General features: G+C 34.5%; 1 protein-coding gene across 1 annotated transcript in view; it reads right to left on the bottom strand.

Moving 5' to 3' along the window:
- DNAH5 (dynein axonemal heavy chain 5) overlaps positions 1-20581 on the bottom strand; it is a gene marked incomplete at both ends in the record, with an annotated part of 118624 nt that overhangs the window by 8187 nt on the left and 89856 nt on the right. Inside the window, 13 exons of the mRNA XM_083870670.1 lie at positions 495-714; positions 1965-2210; positions 5228-5377; positions 6146-6267; positions 7104-7294; positions 7759-7873; positions 8862-9105; positions 13520-13702; positions 14135-14290; positions 15563-15879; positions 17340-17475; positions 18076-18213; positions 19085-19264. Coding sequence (XP_083726796.1) covers positions 495-714; positions 1965-2210; positions 5228-5377; positions 6146-6267; positions 7104-7294; positions 7759-7873; positions 8862-9105; positions 13520-13702; positions 14135-14290; positions 15563-15879; positions 17340-17475; positions 18076-18213; positions 19085-19264 — 2398 coding nt within the window. The remainder of the gene's footprint in view (positions 1-494; positions 715-1964; positions 2211-5227; positions 5378-6145; positions 6268-7103; positions 7295-7758; positions 7874-8861; positions 9106-13519; positions 13703-14134; positions 14291-15562; positions 15880-17339; positions 17476-18075; positions 18214-19084; positions 19265-20581) is intronic.

Below are 20581 nucleotides of genomic sequence, written 5' to 3'. Positions count from 1 at the left end.
TAAATTAATGTCTCACAAAGTGTTCTGTGCAGGAGACAGTTTATAGCATGTTATTAAGTTGCTCAAATTAAAAGAGTAAACTTCAGGGGGAAAGATCCCACATTTTACTAATACCTGAATTCACATCAAGTTGTTTTCTGCACAGAATCTTTGTCCTCTATTTTATGTAGTGTAAAGAGCACTCGATAGCCAACCATGTCATTTTTCTACCAAAAGAGAGAATATTTAAAATTCAAACAATTTTAACTGAGATACTAGGAGCCAACACAGGAGAAAAGAAAAGGCATTTCCTGTTTTGCTATCCAATTAGTTACAGCAACAGAATGTCAGCAAATCTCTTCTTTTTAATTTTCAAAACAAAAACTAAGATGTGTCCTGGCATCATCGTGATCAGTTCCTCCTACTAGCTTACACCTACTACCAATTTAACATGACCACAAAATAGCATCACAGTCAAAAATTTAATTTTAAATCATTACCATTCTAGCACTCACCACTGTATGTTCTCTTTAGTCCAGCTCTGAGCCCTTGTGGTGGTTCATTGGTAAACTTAATTGACATTTGAAGAAGGGTGATGGGGAACTGTTTGTGAATGTCTGTTGTCATCCACAGTCGAAAGCTTTCATGAACAGTCTCTGTCTCTACTACAGTGTCCATTAACTCATCCAGAAAGTCAAGTCCAAGGTGACAGTTTTGCAGAAGTGCCCAACCTCCCTAGTTTAAAACATCAGAATATAAAAAGTTATCAACATTGTTCACAAACTGAAATCACTACTTGAGGAGAGCTAAGCTTGTGGGCTGTTTCTTCTAAAGATGGTGTTAGCTTATTTGGTTTTTTCAACGAACAAGTGGTCTCTACTTGTCTCATCTGGTCTTTTCAAATAGTCTTTACCTTTTTCATTTCAATACATTTAAAACATACCTTATCATGACTACAGTGCTGATAGAAACTGATAAATTTTGACTTACATAAGGGAGCTCTGGAGTAGCTCCAGAGAGCAGCCAGCTAAACCTGGTTCCTCACAAGGGTCCCAGGCTTGGAAAATAATCAAATCAACATACATAATTAATCTATTGCTATCAATCAACAGATGTCAAACTTTCCTATATGAATTACCACATTTCATTATAGGCATCTCATATACTTCTTCACTAAGAGGGCTTGTGAGACAGTGAGGGAAAGTAACTGCATTTCTCTTAATTAAACAAAGGTGCTCCTCTCCTCTATTTTTCAATGTGTCTCTTGTCATTTGATCTGCTAATTAGTTCCTTATGAGAAATTATCAAACAAAAATCTGAAGGAAAAGTCAGAGTAAAACAGTTATAAAAAGAAGTTCATAACACAGGAGAGAAAGATCAGTATTTGCACATGAGCAGGCATAGCAGTAGTATCACCTGATCCACAAAGCATGCAAAATTGGAACATCTCATCTTTCTCACCCAGATAGTTTTGTTCTTTAATTCTTCTTCCTGTAAAATGCCTGAGCTACCAGATCGTCCCTCTCAAGTTCAAATTCAGACTATACAAAATAACTTGTTTATATAACATCAATAGCATGCTTAGAATTCATTTTCTTCATTTAATAAAATACATCCATATTACTCAAAATAAAAAACTGGAAAAATAATCTGAAATGTCTACAGAATACTTAATGATGACATAACAAAAACGCCAAAAAATTCAATTCATCTATGTTCATCAGTCTACAATCAACTATATAAATTCCATTTTATATGAAAAGCACTCAATTTTCAATGAAAAACATCTGCATGATATCAAGAAGCTTGTTATAGCAAATTGAAGGACTGTGAAAAGACAATCCTCTTGCTTAGGACACTTATATAAATAAATGTAGGGGTTTGCATCAGCATTAACTACCCACCAAACAACGATCTCATGGCAGGATTTTTATTCCTAAGTGTTTAAATACAGAGAGAAAAATGTTCAGCTTTTTGTTGCTTACGTGAGCCATTGTCTGCTGTAGAAGTTTACGAGCATGGATTCCTTGCCCCTGGCCCATGGAAACACAACACGTTTCTATCTTCAGTCTTTTTCCCAGTGCAATAATTGAGTCTGTAGGATCAGAGCCCATGGAAAGAAAGCATATGAGAGGAGTACGTGGATCTGACTCTTCCCATGTTTTCTCCAAGTCCAAGATGACTCCTTCTGCGTATTTCTCCCCCATAGTGTCAATGATGTATTTTCTTGCCTGTATTAAAAAGGGTAAATTTAACTTGTGACCTAACCATTCAATACTGTTTTCTTCCCACTGTAAATACTACCAATAAGTCAACTGAAGACCAAAGAGTTTGGTAAAAATTTATATCAAAAATATAAATACACTGCAAGTTTATTTTTACATGTCAACACATCATACTGTCTTTAAAGGTATAGCCTTATATGACCCTTTAAATTTTTTTAATAATTATTATATTACATATATCTGTATGTTTTGTTACATATAATAACTATAATTAGAGTATAATAAAAATAATAACTTCTGTAAAACTTTAGAAAATTTTTAATGAATTAAGGATATCTCCATTAGACAGTGCAACTCCTAGCCTCAAAATCAAGAAAAATGGAAGAAAAGGATTGAAGATGGGCTTCAAAGCTCTTAGGCTCTTCTTCCTTCACAGTTAAATAAAAAATGAATTAACAGTGGTAATGATTAAAATAACTAATGAAGTAGACAACCCAGAGGAACAGGAGAAAACCATCTCTTATCCCTTCTTTATTTATCTTTTAAAATTCTCGATTATTGTTCTTTTTCACAAAGAAATAGAAAGGGCTCTTTCCAACAGTGTGAGATGATCTTTCTTGTACTCTTTCTCACCACACAGCTTTTGTCTTAGATAAATATTCCCCTTAACACTTCAGGGTTACCTCTCAGAGACAAAAGACATTCATCATTAAACATTTTATAAACTATCATAAAACCATTGAAAGATGAAAGTTTATCTGGCCCCATTAACAGTAGGCAGGAACTAATCTTGTGTGATCTGTTTCAGACACATGGCAGACCTCACAGAGATATTCTTTCTACAGTACTGCTTAACCTATTGACTGCAGTTACACCAATAATTGCTGAGATTCTCTCTGAATCCAATCACGATGTCTAAAGATACGCATCAATAAAATTAATACCATACTTCAAGTGGTGCATTCCAATTTCACTAAATCATTAACTGCTCTGAATTGTGAGTAATTTTATAATTTTTTGTTCTTTTGTACTGGAGAAGAACATAAAGGTTAAAAATAGGCTTCTAGAAGATGATTTTTCTTTAAAAAAGGTATATTTAATAAACTTCCATTTTGTACTTTTTTAATAAATGTCTTTAAATTGAGAGCTTTGAGCAGACTTTAATAAAGATTTTTCTAAAGTGAATCTAATTCTTCCATGCATGAAATAGTTTCTCAATTAAATAATTTTCAATTTTCTCTCAGCCAGTCAAGTTCATTAAAATATTTTACTTCAGCCCAACATGGTATGTTGGTTTAGCACAGCTGGTAAAAACCAATTAGTGTCTGACTTAAAGATTGATGGCCGGATTGGCCAATTAAAATAGGGATACGCCTCTGGGTCACACAGGCTTAAAAATCAGAAGGGTGCTGGGAAACTTCCCTTTTCCTTCCTGCCTTGGAACAGGTAACAGGGCTGGCCCCTCGTCCGCCAGCAAGGGGGAGGAGAGGCTGCAGTCCCTGATAGCAGCTTAGGGCTCAGCAAGGCTGACCCCTCCAGCACACCCTGGCCAGGCTCTGCTTCTTCCCCCAGCCAGGCTGGACCCACCCCATGAGACCAGGGGTGGGAAGGAGCCATCCACATTCCTGGCTGTTAAGATTTCTGACTGCCTGAGCCGCTCCAGTCTCTGGGGCACAAGTTTCCCCATGAGCATGGCCTTGATACCATGAGCAGCAGCCAAGGGAGAGAGGACCTGGGCAAGATTTACCTCTTTCCTAGAACACAGGAAACTTCCAAAGCCCTAACCTTCTCTGGTGAGAGAAATGGTCAAAGTGGGAGATATTTAAAGAGACAGTATGAAGATACCAGGGTCAGTGAGAGAGACGGAAAGAGAAGTTGTATCCTAAATGATGAAGAGATGACAAGTTGCCTTGGTCCTAGGCTGAAAATCTCCAATGATTGAGAGCGCTGTGCTAACAGACTGTAATATGAATATGCTAGAATTTCTGTTAAATCATGGACAATATGAATTGGGGAAATTGATTGTTCAGATTTGTGAATTTGAGCAAAGGTGTTTGTGACTGACTGAGTGAATACTGAATTAGAATTTGTGATCCTGTGATGCCATGAGATGTTTGAACAGAGAGAAAAAGAAGCTCCCTGTGTCAGTGAGGAGGTGAACAGAGGTCTCTGTCTCATGAGAAAGAAACCTTTGTGTTTGAACTGTTAATTTTTAAAATGACACCCCAGTATGCATGAGTGCATGGCCCGTATGTAGCCACAGGAAAAGCTATGTGATATGGGAGGTCCACAACTGCAGATTCCACCCCCCACCCCCAGGTGGCTGCTGTTGTCAGAGTTAAAAGCCACAAGCAGACTGGGTTTTTTTCCCTGTGGAAAGTTACCACAACAAATCAGGAGAGTCTCCTCTCTCTAAAAGGACTGAATGAAAGACTGTTTTATAAGTGGTACTGACCTAGAGTCCTGAGTTTTGTCTCTTTACATTGTTTGGGGGAAAATGAACACTTGGGGGGAGGAGGAGGGATTTGAAAGTTTCATTTTGATTATTTTCTATTTTTTGTGTGCGTTAATAAATCTATCTTTGTACCTTTAAGTTTGGGCCTGCTAATTCTATCTCACAGCAGAAAAGACACTTAAACCACTACACTAAATTGGATAAACAGATATAGGCAAATGTGAAGCCACTACACATGGGGACAGTTCTAAAATTCCAGTGAGTAAGCAAGGATAGCCAAAAGTATCTTCTGAACTAATAAAAACAGATCTGGATAAACACATATAATTCCAGCAGAACTCACCACAGTGATATCTAGTGCAGCGGATAATATTTGTTCAATATATTGGAATAATTTTTTATCATTGTCCTTGTAACAAATACATAAATGGTCTGAAAAGAATTTCAGAAAATACAACATAAAGGTCCAAAAAGGTGTTTAGCATTACATAAGATAGTACTAACCTGAAATCTGGAAACTATTATTCTAGTGATATCCAAATAGTTCATGTAGGTTATATAAATATACCTGAGCTATGGTCCTGTCAGGACACCAAGATCTGATAAGAAGAAGATGCCTGAAGCAGTCCAGAGATTGACCATAGCCACTAGGAACCAATTCTTCTTCAGGATTTTTACTATCAAACCAGATTTTCCACTGTTTCTCTTCTCTGGAAATCTGCAATTATACCATCAAAGAAGCAAGTATCACTAAACAGACAAGTCATATTTACACTGCCACTAGGTCATAAACCTTTAATGAGAGTCAGAGACATGTAATCCACACCCAGGCATTTGTTTAGAGATATTCTTCCACAAATTTAATAAGGCTATTAAAAATGACAGGATAAAATTTCAGATTATAAGTATGCTATTGTAGAATACAACATATCAGAACATGGATAGCTAGGCACAGACATAGCTTTGAGAACAGCAAGTACCTAATTGCTCCCCACATGAATGTACAGGAGTTTTCTTCACCCATACCAAAAGCTATCTACCATTAGCTCAATACACTTAAAGTCTAATAAGACTATTCATACAAGTATTGAATTTACTGAACACCTTCTCCCTAACTTTTACTCCATGTAACAAGAGAAATATTGGAACAAGCATAATACAACATACTGTAAGCTAGCACAACAGGGATGCAAGATAATCTGACAACCAGAATAAGAATAAAGTTGCAATGTATAAACTGGATAATAGTGAGTTGAATCCCAATCTGAAAATATTACAATTAAAGTCTGAACACTCTTCTTACTTTCCTAGGGGTGGTTGAGTCTTTTTTTTCAACATAGGGTGCTAAGCAGTCAGGGCCATAACTGTGGCTATCTGCTGTCAGCTTTGTTTCTCTTCTATAAAATAAACCACTTTCCACCACATGGCTTGATCGCTACCAGACAGTTGTTAAACAAGAGATCAACTTCAAAAAACTCTTACGTACTTGATCAAGAATATCTGAAAACTGTTTAAGCTTACTGAGCTCCACCAAGTTCAACCAAGTCATATCCAGAATCCATTTAGCTGGCTTAGGAGGACAAGTTTTAAGGTCTAGGGAAGCACCACCTACAAGAAATTGAAATTAGTTATTAGTACTATTGGAGAGACAAAGAAAAATAAACAAAAGGGGAAAAAACAAGTACAGTAATTAGTTTTTAAATCATGATGTTACAGGAGTTTTCTACCTTACAAAACTATGCCATATTTGATTAGGCTGAGTTTGTAATATGGTTAGTTTATATTCCTTTTTTTCTATTATGTACCTTAAACAGAAGTCTTAACCAATTTATATTTTGAGACTTTACTGGTTTTTCATGCATTGTGCCTGGAAATAAATGCTTTTTGGGAAAAAGATATTCTGAAGATTCAACATGGAAAAATACACACATATAATCAATAAATAAACGTGGCCTGGAAAATTAAGTCTCTTGAAAAAGTAATACAAGATAGATCCAAACTTTCAAGTGAACTCAGTGCTTGTATGCAGTCAAGACCAAAGCCATGACCTTGTCACATGCAGCTGAGACTCCAATGTTCTTTTAAACTGTTAGCATCATTTTTCTAATTGTTGCAGTTACTATAATATGTTTAGTACAATAATATTTTTTCTAATTTAAACACATACCTGATGGTATTTGAGCAGCAGACATAAAGGATATTTAAGAATATTCCTTTTAGATTTTCACGATTACCAAGATATATTCATCAATATTCAACGTGCTGCTATAAATTAGAACTACCATGCAATGTTGTCTGTCACCAGATCTGAATGATAAATGTATTCTTACAATTGACTGGTTTCTCATGTGCAAAAGGTAGGAGCATGCTGGCTAGGAGATAGAAATACATAAATTGTCTATAATAATAATGTGCTCTCCTTAAAATTGATTCGTAATTCCAACCTTTAATAAGTGTCAGAAATTCTTCATGCTTCACTCTGTTTCTTTGTATATCAATCTTCAAAGTAAGCAATAATGTGAAAAGAAATTTGTGCTCCTCATAGAGCCCTCGAGCAGTATATTTGAATACTTCATATGTCATATGTTCAATAATATTGGTAACCCTCTTGCTGGTTATAGGGCTCTTGGTAGACCTGTTAGAAGAAAGGTCTGCAGTTGAAAGTTGATTTGCTTAGGCTTTATAAAAGGGAATACCAAGCAAAAGGGGAAAAGCCGTAGTTCAGTATTTTCAAAACATGAAAAATAATAGATCCCAAACTGAATATCAGACAGTAAGCTGACAACAACTTTCAGCTTGAAGAAACAACAACAAAAAAAACCGTTTCTAATCAAGTCTTTTTGCCCAGCTGAAAATCAATGCAGTATAATATTTTTTTTATTATCTAATGGCAAATTTTGAAAGACTGTAAGAAAGACAGTTTGAAAGACTGTTCTTAACTAACAAAGTTTTATGGGTATTTAAGCTGACAATTCCTGGTCAAGGTTGTAAGAAGCAACAGTCTTCTTTCTGATATGTGTTTACAATAAATCTTTACTGTACTACAAGCACCTTCAGGACTGGGTAAATACAAATGATACTTATTGTTAGCTAAATTACCTGGCTAGGGAGCGGTCAAAAAGCCCCAAAAACTGCCGAAGTGATGTCTGGTACATGACATTGACCATGCTCATCTCAGTAATAAGGAAGTACAAGATGCTACCTCGAGTTGCAACTGAAGAACAGGAAAGAAAAATTCATTCAAAGTATAAATACAGAGCAGAAAACTTTAACTCTACAAGTGATTTTAACACTAATGATAACTGAAGATCCTTAAGTTTCTCTATTCTTTACTCCCAGAAACACAATAAAATCATTCATTTAATCCTCATTTATACATCAGGAGAAAAAAAATCTTTTCTGTAATTAATGCAGACATGTAAAGGCTGGTTGTCAACTATGAGCCTATCTGGAGAGCAGCTCAATAGTCCACTGCAATATTAAGATCATCAGCAGAACATATAAAAATTATGGCTGTTTGAAATACTGTTTAAGTATCCAAACAAATTTCTTTTTACAGACTTCTTCAAGAGTCATATAAAAGTCAAATGAACTACACTGATTTAACTCGCCCAGCACTGATTTATCTTTTTTTCAGTAGTCATTCAGTTTTAAATGCAAAGGTTTTACAATATCTGCAGTGTTTCTGGTAGACTAACTGTACTATCTTACACATTTCCCAGAGTGCAGACAGTGAGCTATTTTTTCTCTTGGTTTTTTTTCACATTTATTACCTGTCAGTTAAAAGTCAAAAGACTCATGAAATGTGCTGACTATAAAAACCTAAATGATGAAGCATTCATCAGAACAGATATAAAGAGTACTTAATCTTACATAAGCTCCGTAAAAGAATGTCAATGTGTTGAACTCAAACACACACTTACCTAAACACCCTAATGACTGATATACTTGTTTATAGAGCGATGGGAAGTCTACAAAGAGAACAATTCACTCAATTTTATAAATTCCATGAGGCATAACATCGACTTTTTTCTCCATTATAGCTCAATCGGCATCTCCCAGATACATTTTACTTACAGGAAAACACAAATCTCTCCCACCAATTTTGGTCTTCCTGATCTCATTCTACAATTTCTCCTACACCAAGTATTGATGTTTTAAATATATGGTCTAGCTATTTGTCTTCCACTACCTTCACTCACCAGGTCTGTACTCTTCACGGGCTGAATTGATCTCTACTTCAGTTTCAGCAGAAGTTTGCAGTTTCTGTGTTACTTCTTCAGCAGTCTTCTTAGTGTTACTCAATACAATTAGTAGAGTCTCATCATCTGCTAGAGAACCCTTAGTGCTTGTAAGTCTAAATAAAAGGTTATCTTCTAGATCTTTAATCCTCCTTTTGTTCATAGTCACATCTTCAATAAGATCAGTTCTTTCTTTCTCTAATTCCTATTGGAATTACATGGTAATTTTTGGGAAACAGAAGAACAATCAAAAATAAAAATAAAACATTTAACTTAAAAAATACTGATCCTACTAAAACAGTGTAGGTAAAGACTAGCTGCTTTAATTTGGGGAAAGAATTCCAGTGGCATTTCTGACACAAAATCTATCCATAATGCTACATAAAGAGGCATTAACAAATCATTTCTACAAATATTATGGAAGATGCTCCTATCATGCTGTAAAGAATAATAAGTTCACAATTGTTTGTCTTCTCTTTCTGTTTCAGAAAAGACAAATGAAAACACCATTCATAGACATAGGATTTTATTCCCCTCCATGTAATCTTATCCTCATTTGTGCCTTGCTTTACAATCGCCATACTGAAAATTTAGACCCAATGGCCAACCTTAGTCATCAAACCAAGCATCACATATTTCAAGAAGTGCCAGTACTCCTCCATCAAACAGGGATAATTTCAACCTCTCACTAAAATGCTTCATTGATTAAGAAAGTATGTAGAATTTGAGTTACTTCACTAGAAGTATTTATTTTATACATTTGGTAATACAGTCTGAGTGGTTTATGTACGTAGTTTCTTTTCCAGTGCCCAAATATAGAAGATGGATAACTGTTAAACAAGAGTTTTACATTAAAAAAAAAAGCTATTTGAAATCTCTAGAAAAATATTTTTCAGCGATAATAGTCCTTTCAGTTCATTCTTAAAATTAACATTTAAAAATTTACTATAAATTAGTCCCTCAGAGATAAAAATCCTCTACTGAATATTACAAAATGTTTCAATACAGTGAAGTAAAAAGAAAGAAGAGAGAGGGGATGGGTTAAGAGTTTTTCATAAGATAAGGTTAATATGAATCTTGTGAATGAAGAGTAAGTGAGCAGTTGGTAGAAATATTTGCTGTCTAGATAAATACTTTACAAAGTTTACAAAGGTTTGGTGAGTAATTTTAGCAATGTCTCTCCAAATTTGGAAGTTGGACCTGAGCCATTAGTGAGGCTTAAGGAAAGGTTTTACTTGCCCATTTGAGTAGTCTTCATTTATACAGCTTTGAAAAACTATTACAACTTTTGAATTTTTTTTTTCCATATTCTAAACTGCTGGTCTTCTCAACCTACATTCTCTTCCTAAATTTCTAATTCAAGCATTTATTTATTTTAAAGAATGTCCTTTTACTTTAAAAAGAAAATTAAGAAAAATCATATTATTATCAGAGTAAGAGTTTTTTCTTAGTATATTGAAACATCATAATCATAATCAGATAGAAAATACTTAGTGGAACAAGAATTTGCATTTAGAATAATGCAAATACAAAGTAACTTAGAAGATGTGCTTACTTATTCAAAAGATTCTGACAAAAACTGCTAAAAATAGATAAGAAAACTACAGTTATGTGCATTTTGATCAACTGCTGCTTCATGGAACTGAAGTAAAACAGGTAACAGTTTCATGAAGCATTTTTTTCATGTAAATTTGATTAAGTAGAAACGTTTTTTTAAAGAATAATATTAAAAGAAAGTTATCGTCCAATTAAATATAATAATTAACATACTGAGCCAAATTAAATTTCATGTTTTACTAAGTTCAGTTTAAAAAGTTAAAAATACTTTAGAATTCAACACTCCATAAAAACAGAAAGTTAATCTTCCCACAATAAGAGCCTGAGAAACAAGCTGGAAACAGTTCACAAGCTAAAGTGAAGTAAACCTAGATGAAAACCTTAGTGAAAAAAAAATCCATCTATTTAGCTCTTAAAATGCTTTTTTCAGATCAGAAAGTGTAAACAGTTGAAAATTTTATTCATATCTTCAGAAATTTCCGGTCATAATGCCAAGAATGCAGAAAAAATAAGCCAAGTTACCAAGTACATAAATTCAAGGAACTTGCACAAAGGAAGCTATTTCAAATCCAGTTTTACAGAATTCCTTTCACAAGCAGATGACATTTTATGAACTGTACCAACGAATGCTATTTCTTGTTAATATTCATAAAATATGAAAGCTGCTACATAGCTTATATCATCCTGTCACAAAATGATTCACAAGTACAAGAATTTGCATCAACTGTTCCTTACAAAACTTGAGCTTTTTGCAGAAAAAATCTTGATATATGAATGTGAAAATTCAAAAAGCAATAAAGTACATTATAACTCCACTACTAATCTGACTTACCTATGACTCTAAATAGACAAGTTTTTTGTCAAATTACATAACAGCCAATGTATCAAAATAATGATATCATTAAAATATCATAAGTTATACTACCTTCAGACATATATCAAATCTCTCAAATCCTATTATTCCAAAAAATACAGTAAAATAAAATTTATACAGATATACTAGCTGCCTGTTGACCTTATGCTTTACTTGCATATCTTGCAATTGGTTTAACATTCTGGTGGAAAATAAATCAGGACCAGTGTTCCTATCACTAAACAATTAATTCTGTGAGATGTATGCGACAGAGATTCTCCTAATGGGCATACCAGACAACAGAGAGTAAGACTTTGCAGAAACTTTAAATTACATGTTGTAAACACTCCTTTTCCTTCCTGGAGGTCTAAACCTCATTCATTCTAAGACCAGAACCATATAAGAGATGGTGGAATGGAAAGAATGATATAATTTGTGCATAAAGGCTATGAAAGGTAGTAAGAATCCAGACATTTAAGAGGGAAATCCCCAAATTCCCAAAGATGCATCCTTAGACATCATAGAAAAATATTTGGATGGTGTGATGCGTTCAAATTCAGGACTTCTCAGGAAACCTTGAAACACAAGGTGTATAAACAGAGGCCAAGAAAACTGCAACATGGTAAGCCTGTTCTGTAAAGGTTCCCCTGCCTGTCAGGCAGTCCACTTGTCATTTATCTAGAGGAAATATCTCCAGGTGATTTCAAACAAAATAGTAGTGAGTATAAAACTCCAAAAAGCTGGTAGAGAGAGCACCGTATGTCTGCCTATTAGACATTCTCACGTAGTGACAAAGAGGCCACTGAATAGTAGAATAATTATAATTTGGAAGGCATCTACAGAAATTAACTAGTTCAATCCCTGCTCAGATCTAAACACCTCAGTTGCTCAGGGCAATGTCCAGGTGCATCTAGAACCCTTCCAAGAATGGAAATTTCACAAAATCCTTAGTTAATTTGCTTCTGGGTTTGGCCACCCTGAATGTAATTACTTTTCCCTAATATCTAATCAGAATTCCCCATGTTCCAACTTGAGTCTGTTACTTCTCCATCCATTTTTTGGTTCCTCTGAGAAAGGTCAAGCTCCTCCCTTTTCTGTGCCCTCCAAGCAAGCGTAAAACAACAGCAATGACTGGAGGAATCTGATAAACTGTCTCCTGGAGGAATGCACTGTATTTCAAGGCCCAAGAAGTGAAGTTTGGCATAATGCTTTGTGAATATACACATCACACCATGTTTTAGATAGACGGTGATAATTTCATTACATAGTGAGTTGACAGGCTGTCAGAGGTTGAAGAGAAGGTGATGGTGCAATGAAGCTGTCTGACAAAAAACAGACTTTAACAGATTGAGTGTGATTTCTCTCATGAGATCCATGCATTTGTTTGGGAATGAAATGCAACTACTCAATGTGAACAAGATGACTGAGGCTATTAACAAGAAAAATCTTACACTGGTGGAGCAGAGGGAGGTATTGAAAGGACAGGAGAAGCTCAAAAGATGCCACAACAAGGAAACAAAGATATTCCTGTCATTCCTCTCTAGTGAAGGTAAACTGGAATTATTGCCAAAATCTTAATAAATACATTAGTAAATGCACAGTCATAGCTGCACAGTGTTTCTTATGACAACAACATTGCCTGACCTTAATAGTTACAGGGAGTAGCTGTTCCATAGTTAAAAAGACAGCAACCAGCCTCTCTCCAGAATTGCAGGTGGCATGTTGATTGGGACTGGCATCCTGAACCTAGACTTCCTCAACTAATATATCTGCAATGTCAAAATAAGTAGGTAGGCCATTTTCCCTTGGAGCAAGGAAGTAACTAAGTCTGAATTCTTTGCACTAGGTTCTGTTGCCATGAGCTCCAGGGTGTGTAGACAGAAGAACATCAGTTTTGATTTCAGGCCTTTTTGCTTTTCACAGGCCATTCTCATGAGGTTATAACTCACTGAGGCAGGAAAAATAAGGTTAATACAGTTTAGTTGCAACAATAAGGAGACAGAGAAACTTCCACATGAATGAATCAATTGCTTCTGTGCCATTTTTTAAAGCATTACAAATAGATTATATTAAGAATAATCATAATAGAGAGATATAGAAAGTTACTTTGCAATATGGGAATAGAGAGTAATAAATTAAAATTAAAGTAAAACATTCTACAGGTAAATATAAGTACAGCCAGGAATATAGATACAATCAATTCTTTTACCTGTTTCTCTGTGAGAATGACTCTGCCTAAGAGTTGGTTTTCAAGACCTTTCATGGTTACAGTAAAGTCAATGATGGAGGTTTGAGCACTAATTTCAGGAGAGTAACATGGATTTGACAGTTTTGTAGTAATGTAAAGTCTGAAGCCATTCATAACATCTACTTCCTTATCACCAACTTTCACCTTAAGAAAAATATTAAAAAGAAGTCTTGAAATATCAAGAGCCAATACACATTTTTTCAGATACTAAATGTAGGAAAAAAGGTTACATTTTCCTGCTTAAAGGCATAAAAATCCAGCTTTAAATCATACATCTGATGCAAAAAATTGTTGAGAATAGTCAAAGACCACTTTAAAGGGCCCATTCAAAATTATTTCAGCTTCTAAAAATTTTCATAAGCAAAGGAATAAGGATCTCTATACATTTAATATATTAACCATTTGTGAACTTAAACCCCACTTTATTTTTCTTATATTAGCATTAATCAAGTTTAAATGAGTTTAATTTTTATAGTCCTACATTTATTAGGAGTTACTTTGCTAAGGAGAGGGTGTGAGGACAGAAAGAGAGGAAGGGGGAATTTCCACATGTTTGCTCATTTGTTTTATTTTTACCTTGTTGGCTGAACCTGTTTTAATGATGTTTCTTTCCAAAACATTATCAAGTGCTGGGTCAAGCTCTTCTCCAACATCTTCTACTAAAAGAGGTCTTCCCAAAGAAAGGCTGTCTTCTAAGTGGTTTCTAAAATATTTGTGATTCAAAGAAGTGATCTAAAAACATAGATAAAATATCTTATGCCCATTTACCAAGATTTCTGTTAGTTTTATAAGTTATTTCATTTTCTTTAAAGTATTGCCAAAAAAGATGATCCTGTGAGTAGACTAGCATTGAGGCAAAGATTGTGAGCTCAAGGAAAGGTAATATCAGCATATCCTATTGCCAGATTTCATGGAATGAAAAGTTCTATTTTTTTCAGCTGCAAAGGTAGAAGCAAAGCAGCCCTGAGCACTTGCAGTTTTGATATCCTATGTGTGCAACTACTCAAGAATTTCACAGGAAAAATTCACAGGAACCTTTTAGCACCCTCAATTTTATCTTGGATAACATCTCCAAGTTAAACTGCAGCAGGGTCAATTCCAAGATAAGTATTTTTCTGGGGGTTTTTTTCACCCTTGAAAATTACAGTTTTACATGGAACAGGACCTTAAATAATCTTTGCCTTAAATAGCTTCCTAGTATAACTGGGATTTTCAACATGTTCAAAAAGCACAGTCAGCTTAGACTTTATTAAAGCTATTAACAAACTAATAATCATTTTTATCTTAACTAAGAAACCATTAAAGGTTTCCACACCTAGATAAAAATCAGCATGAAAGTGGTAGTAATATTCTCAGAGTCACTCTATTATCACACCTCAAACTACTTTTATGGCTTTCAGGGATTTTTTTTTTTAAAGCTGGTTTATTGGTGTAATCATAATTATAGCCAGTAAGGACATTCTTCCTCAAATTTTCTTGTTTGAATTTGTGTATCTTGCTTCAGACTCTACATTGTAGCACTACACCTGCCCTGCATGCTCACAGAGCACTTAGCTGCTGACATCCCTACAGCGACAGCCGAAATTGACAATAATTTCTGATTAAAAGATGAAAAAAATACCTTGCTGTGAATCTTAATTTATAAACACTTACATGAAATTGTATTAATCAACTAGTTGGGTGTTTTTTCCTAACAATTATATTAATCTGAAAACATGTTTATCAACAGACAATGCCCATCCAGCCTATTTTCCAAAGTTTATGTTTCATTATAATAAATTCATTAAACAAATGGTGTCACTGATGCTAAACAATATACTTCCACCTCTAGTTAAATCTCAAATGCACTGAAATATATCTGAAATATTCTTTATATTCAGACCGGACTTTTTATATAAATGTGATTTCCTAAGCACTCCAGCATCCTAAGGTGAATCACTGAATTGTAATGCTTTGTAAGAGAAGAGCTTTTAGGGATTATAAGAGCACAAGCATTTCTATTACCTGAAGGTCATTTCTGCCTTCCTTGTTTTTAATCCAAATTTTACCCTGTGCTTGTGGATCAATTAATAAAGGATAACGAGATGCTTTAGTGACAATAATTGCATTCTGTATGGATAAATCATCATTTGGCAATCCTTGCAGGTTCCATTCACTGATAGTTGGAGCATCAGTCAACATTTCTATGAGGTTCAAGTTGTGACAGAAAGGAATTTTTCGGCTTTTCATTTCCTTTTGCCAGTCGTTTAACAGCAGACTGCGGAACTCTTGGTTAAAAGGACCAGAATAGGACAGAAAAGCTGTAGCCAGGAGTACATCACCTCAAAGAGAAAAAGAAAAGAAAAAAAAAATCAAAACATTACAATTTTGTCAATTCTATTAATGAACAAACAAGCTGATCTCTTCAGTAGCTGCTACATGTTTTGGCTGGTAACTGAAGAAAACACTTTGACCCATAAAGAAGGCAAATCAGTCTTTTTTCCAAGGCTCATTGCATGTCATGACAATGGTACATTTCAGTAGATGCCACATTTACTTTGTTGTTACTGTTCAGTTGCAGGAATCAAGAGATCAGCACCTGGCAGCTTGTTAAGATCAACTCAACACACATGTAACGCTATTCCAAACACCAGATCCTGCACGAGCAGGACATGGCAGAAGGGACTGACTCATAGACTTTTAATCCCATAATTTCCTTGTGCATTCATAAGAACAGCTTAAACAACGGGGTGAGTGTGTGGTTGAGGGGGGCAGGGAACGTGGTGGAACCCCATATTAAGTACTAATTCAGTTAAATTATTGTAAATCAATTACAAGGATGAGTACTGGTAATAAAAACTGTCTCAAACATCATTATGGTGGTATCAAGTCTGACAATTTTTAATCTTCTTAAAAGAGGTTCAGTTTCAAATTTTTCCCCCTAAATTTTATGACACCATAGTTTGAGGGGGTTTTGAACCTCTGAAATAAGAAGGCAAGATTTAAACTGGAAAAGATATCATACTTTTATACTGAGCCCTAATACTTTATGGGCATTTTCAAGTTATCTATAAATGAAATAGGATGAATCTGTGGGGAAGGTTTCCCGCATCTTTAATAAGTTTATACACATGTATATATTATACCAGCAAATAAAATACAACCTAGTTACTATAATACAATCTATACAACAAGGCTGCTTTTTGCAGCCTCTCAAGGTAAAAGGCAGAGGAGGAACTTCAGCCCACAGTAAATGATGAGATAAATTTCATTTATTGATCTAAATAATGAACCAATTATTTATTACAAAGTACTTTAGTTTGCAAGTGCAAATTTAAAAAAAAATAATAATGACCGTCTAAGAAGCAAATTTTTATGAACATTAGTAACTGCAGTTAAAAATATTGATTTCTACATATAAATGTCAGTGCTTGAGTATCAGTCTTGCTTGCCTCTATATATATTCTCAGTCATACACGTTTTATTGGCGCTTGCTAACATATCAGTCTCTTTGGACTGTTACCTACAAACATCAGTCTAGTTAAAATTTTAGTGTCCCAAGTATGTGCCACCACATTCACAACATCCATTATCTTTTCTTTTTAAATATGAACTTTAGCCTTATGTTTATTTTTCACCTAACAGGGCTTTAGCAAGGGGATTAAAAAAAATAAACTTCATTTTTGAGACAGGGATCTGAGATACAAATGAAAAGTCTGACATTTCAAATGTTTTCACTTTCACTACCCATTACAACTCAAACAACTTGCTTCCAAGTTTAAAGGTTTGGATAAAAACTTACCAACTAACCTCTTGGTTTGCATGGCAAATTCTTTACTCTGTTCCGTCCACCTCTCTTTTTCACCTGCTAAACCACTTATAAGACTTGAGGCAGTTTGCATTTTATGTCGGCAACGCTCAGCATCTTCCAGCAAAGTCTAGAGAAAACCATGCACCAAGAGAAATTGTTTACAGTCATACATCCGATAGGTCAGAACTATCTCTACATCTCATTAAACCAGTAGATAAATAACAGGTTAGAAAAATATTCTCAAACATCTCTATCACCATGCAAAGGAGGAAAAGTGAGATGGAAAAAATACATCAGGAAAAACTATCACCATCTCCCAGAAACATGATACAATATTTCTTTTTAATATTTCTGTTCTTAACTTTTATTTTGGTGCAGTTGTTGAATAGTACGTAAAAATCTTGATACTTATTCATTCTGGGGAGTCCTACTCAGAATTTCAAATACATTATACATATATAGCATACATGAAATTTGAAGTTACACTAGTAGGCACTGAACAAAGAATACAAATAAAATAGTTTTTGAGGGGGTGGGAGGGAAGAGAGTAGAGGATCAGAGGCAAAGGAGAGAGGCTGAAAGTAAAGAGGCAGTATTCAAATACTATCTATATCTTATCTGCTGTCCATCAACATCCTTTTCAAGGAATCACAGTGAAATTGAAAGAACACGTTAAGTGCTCCTTAAAGCAAGTGTAGAAACTTCTTTTCTGTGAAGGGCAGTTCACCTGTTTTTCTCTCATTGCATTTTCATATTCTGCCTGCACAATATCTAATTCTTCTTGCTTGGCTCCGAGTTCTTCTTGAGCTTTTTGCAGATCCAGCATAGCACTGGTTAGGCGTTTCTCCTGAATTGCTAAATTAGCCTACAGAGCATAAAAACATAAAAGCGTATTCACAAACAGAGAATTTCAAAGCATTTGGTATAATGTATTTCAGAGAGTTTTCTTGCACTACATTTCCAAATGAAACTCTTCGGTATGGATTTCATCACTCAGCAAAACCTTTTATTTGAATGTTACAACAAATTCTCATTTCAGATAGCTGCACTTGAACAGTTTGCTTAATGTCAAGTAGAAAAAAAAAATTACAAATACTTCTGGGAATGCCAGTCATTCTTTATGCGACACGAAAGTTAGTCTGACACAACTTGCAGAAGAGAATGATGCCTCTAGAAGTCTACTTGATTGTTCCAACTAATATGCCAGGTCGAAACACAAATCTTGCTCCCCTTTCAGTCATCCCTATTATAATACAAGCTATTTTCTGTTAAACATGCTTGACCATGTTCTTCCTGACTTTAATTCTAAGTAATTAGGCCTGGTTTTTTTCTCTACATAACACTGATGGAGAGTCTCTGTACAATCTTCTTATGAACTGAGATCTGGAACATTAAAATAACAAAATGTCAAGTCTTTTTTCTACTTAATTCAAAATTAATGTAGCAATTGCAGTAGTGTATTTAATTAGATGACAGATGTTTTAACTGCATTCAGTAGGGGTTCAGAAGCATAAAACCACACCATTTCTTTCATAATTTTGAAAATTTTCAAGTGGAAGTACATTTGAAATGTATTTTATTGTAGAATTACAGTGGTCAAGATAATAAATTTCTGGAGAGGGAAGCACCAGTTCAAAGAAGGCAGATGAAGTTTTCCACAGATCAAATCCTCAAGTGCAAACAGGTGAGGATGAGAAAGAGCAAAGGGTGTCTTTGACTGACTAACAGAAAAATACCTTTAAAGGTAATACTTCTTTGTTGATGGAAAAAAATACCGCCATAGCTTTGGTCCATGAGCAAAGGCCAGCAACATTCCCACATACTCTCTTAGCTGTCTCAATGTTGTAGTCCACCATTTCAAAATAAGGGCTCAAAAGTTCTACCACTTCTTCATTGATTGTGTCTTTCTGAAATTGCTGAAAAAAAATTTTAAAAGTGCAAGACACAAAATACATGTAATAAGTGTAAACTATATATGCATGTATTTTAGAACACAGAGCACTACAAAGATCACAAGTATTACTTACAAACAACTAATATGAAGTTATTTTTCCCACACATCTTTGAGACTTTACAAAGTCATTCCATTCTAACATATACTTATGAAATGAAAAAAAAGTTTGCCTTCATTTATGATCTTTGCTATGTCACACTCGCTATTACTGTTACACATCTAATCATTATTGCAAAACATCACTGGTCCTGCTTGAAATTTCATTTTGCTTAAGACAGAATAAGTTTTAACGACCTTCAAAAAGAAAATGAAGAGCTAAACTCTGGTTCAGAAACATACATTCTATGAGACATTCCTTTCAAAGGGCAAGCTAGCTATCTTACCCTTAAATTACCTTGTCTAATTAGTGGAATGTATTTAATTTTTAAAGAATTTATTTTTACTCTTTTCTTGAAAAAGCCTATTTTTCTTTCTTCCTCCTGAAAACCTCTAAATTTTCTCTCTCAAATTTATTTACAAAGTATAACAAAACCCTTTCCCAGGCAAATTTGAAAAATAGCTGTTCCCTGAAGCACAAATAGGTTTAATTAAGCACAAGCAAAATTAAATGTTAAAAGTCCTTTAGAAAATTAAAAATCTTTACAAGTAAATGAAATGTGAATACTACATAAAAAACATTCATGCCACTACCAACTATACAAAGCTGCTAAAGCCACCTACTAGACCAGTGACAAATTAAGTAAACTCAAAATGCAGATATCAGGGATGATAACAGTCAGTGGAGCAGGAAAACACCATTTATTCCAACTAGATAAATCATATTAATGGTTTTAGTTATGAAAAGGGATTTTTTAAAGAGATAGTTAGTCTTTTCATTTCCCTAGACAAATGCTGTGAACTAAAAAATCCCAAATTTTTAAAAATTCTGATTGTGTTCATCCTAATAACAGTCTATGTTTTTGCAAGCCAGTGCACAAGGTGCAATGTCAAAAATTAATGAAAATTAAATACCAGAAAAAAAGATATTTGTTATCAGCTTTAATGCAACTGATAAGTAATGGCTATCCAAACCAAATGCTTAAGGCTTTGAGTCATTTGTCACCTAAAACAATTTCACTGCCTTACTTAGGAAAAATTACAATTGATTTATAACATGATTTTGCAAGAAGGATTAAAGCTTATATCATTCTGACATATTTATTCTTAAGCCCTTAACAATTCAGATTTCCTTTTTTATTCTTAAGTCCTTAACACTGTGTGATTTCCCTCGCACGTTTGC

Source organism: Zosterops lateralis (genome assembly GCF_965231275.1).
Source record: "Zosterops lateralis genome assembly, chromosome: 1".
Lineage (NCBI taxonomy): Eukaryota > Metazoa > Chordata > Aves > Passeriformes > Zosteropidae > Zosterops > Zosterops lateralis.
Note: the sequence above shows the minus strand (reverse complement) of the source record. Positions and strands in the feature narration are given on the sequence as shown.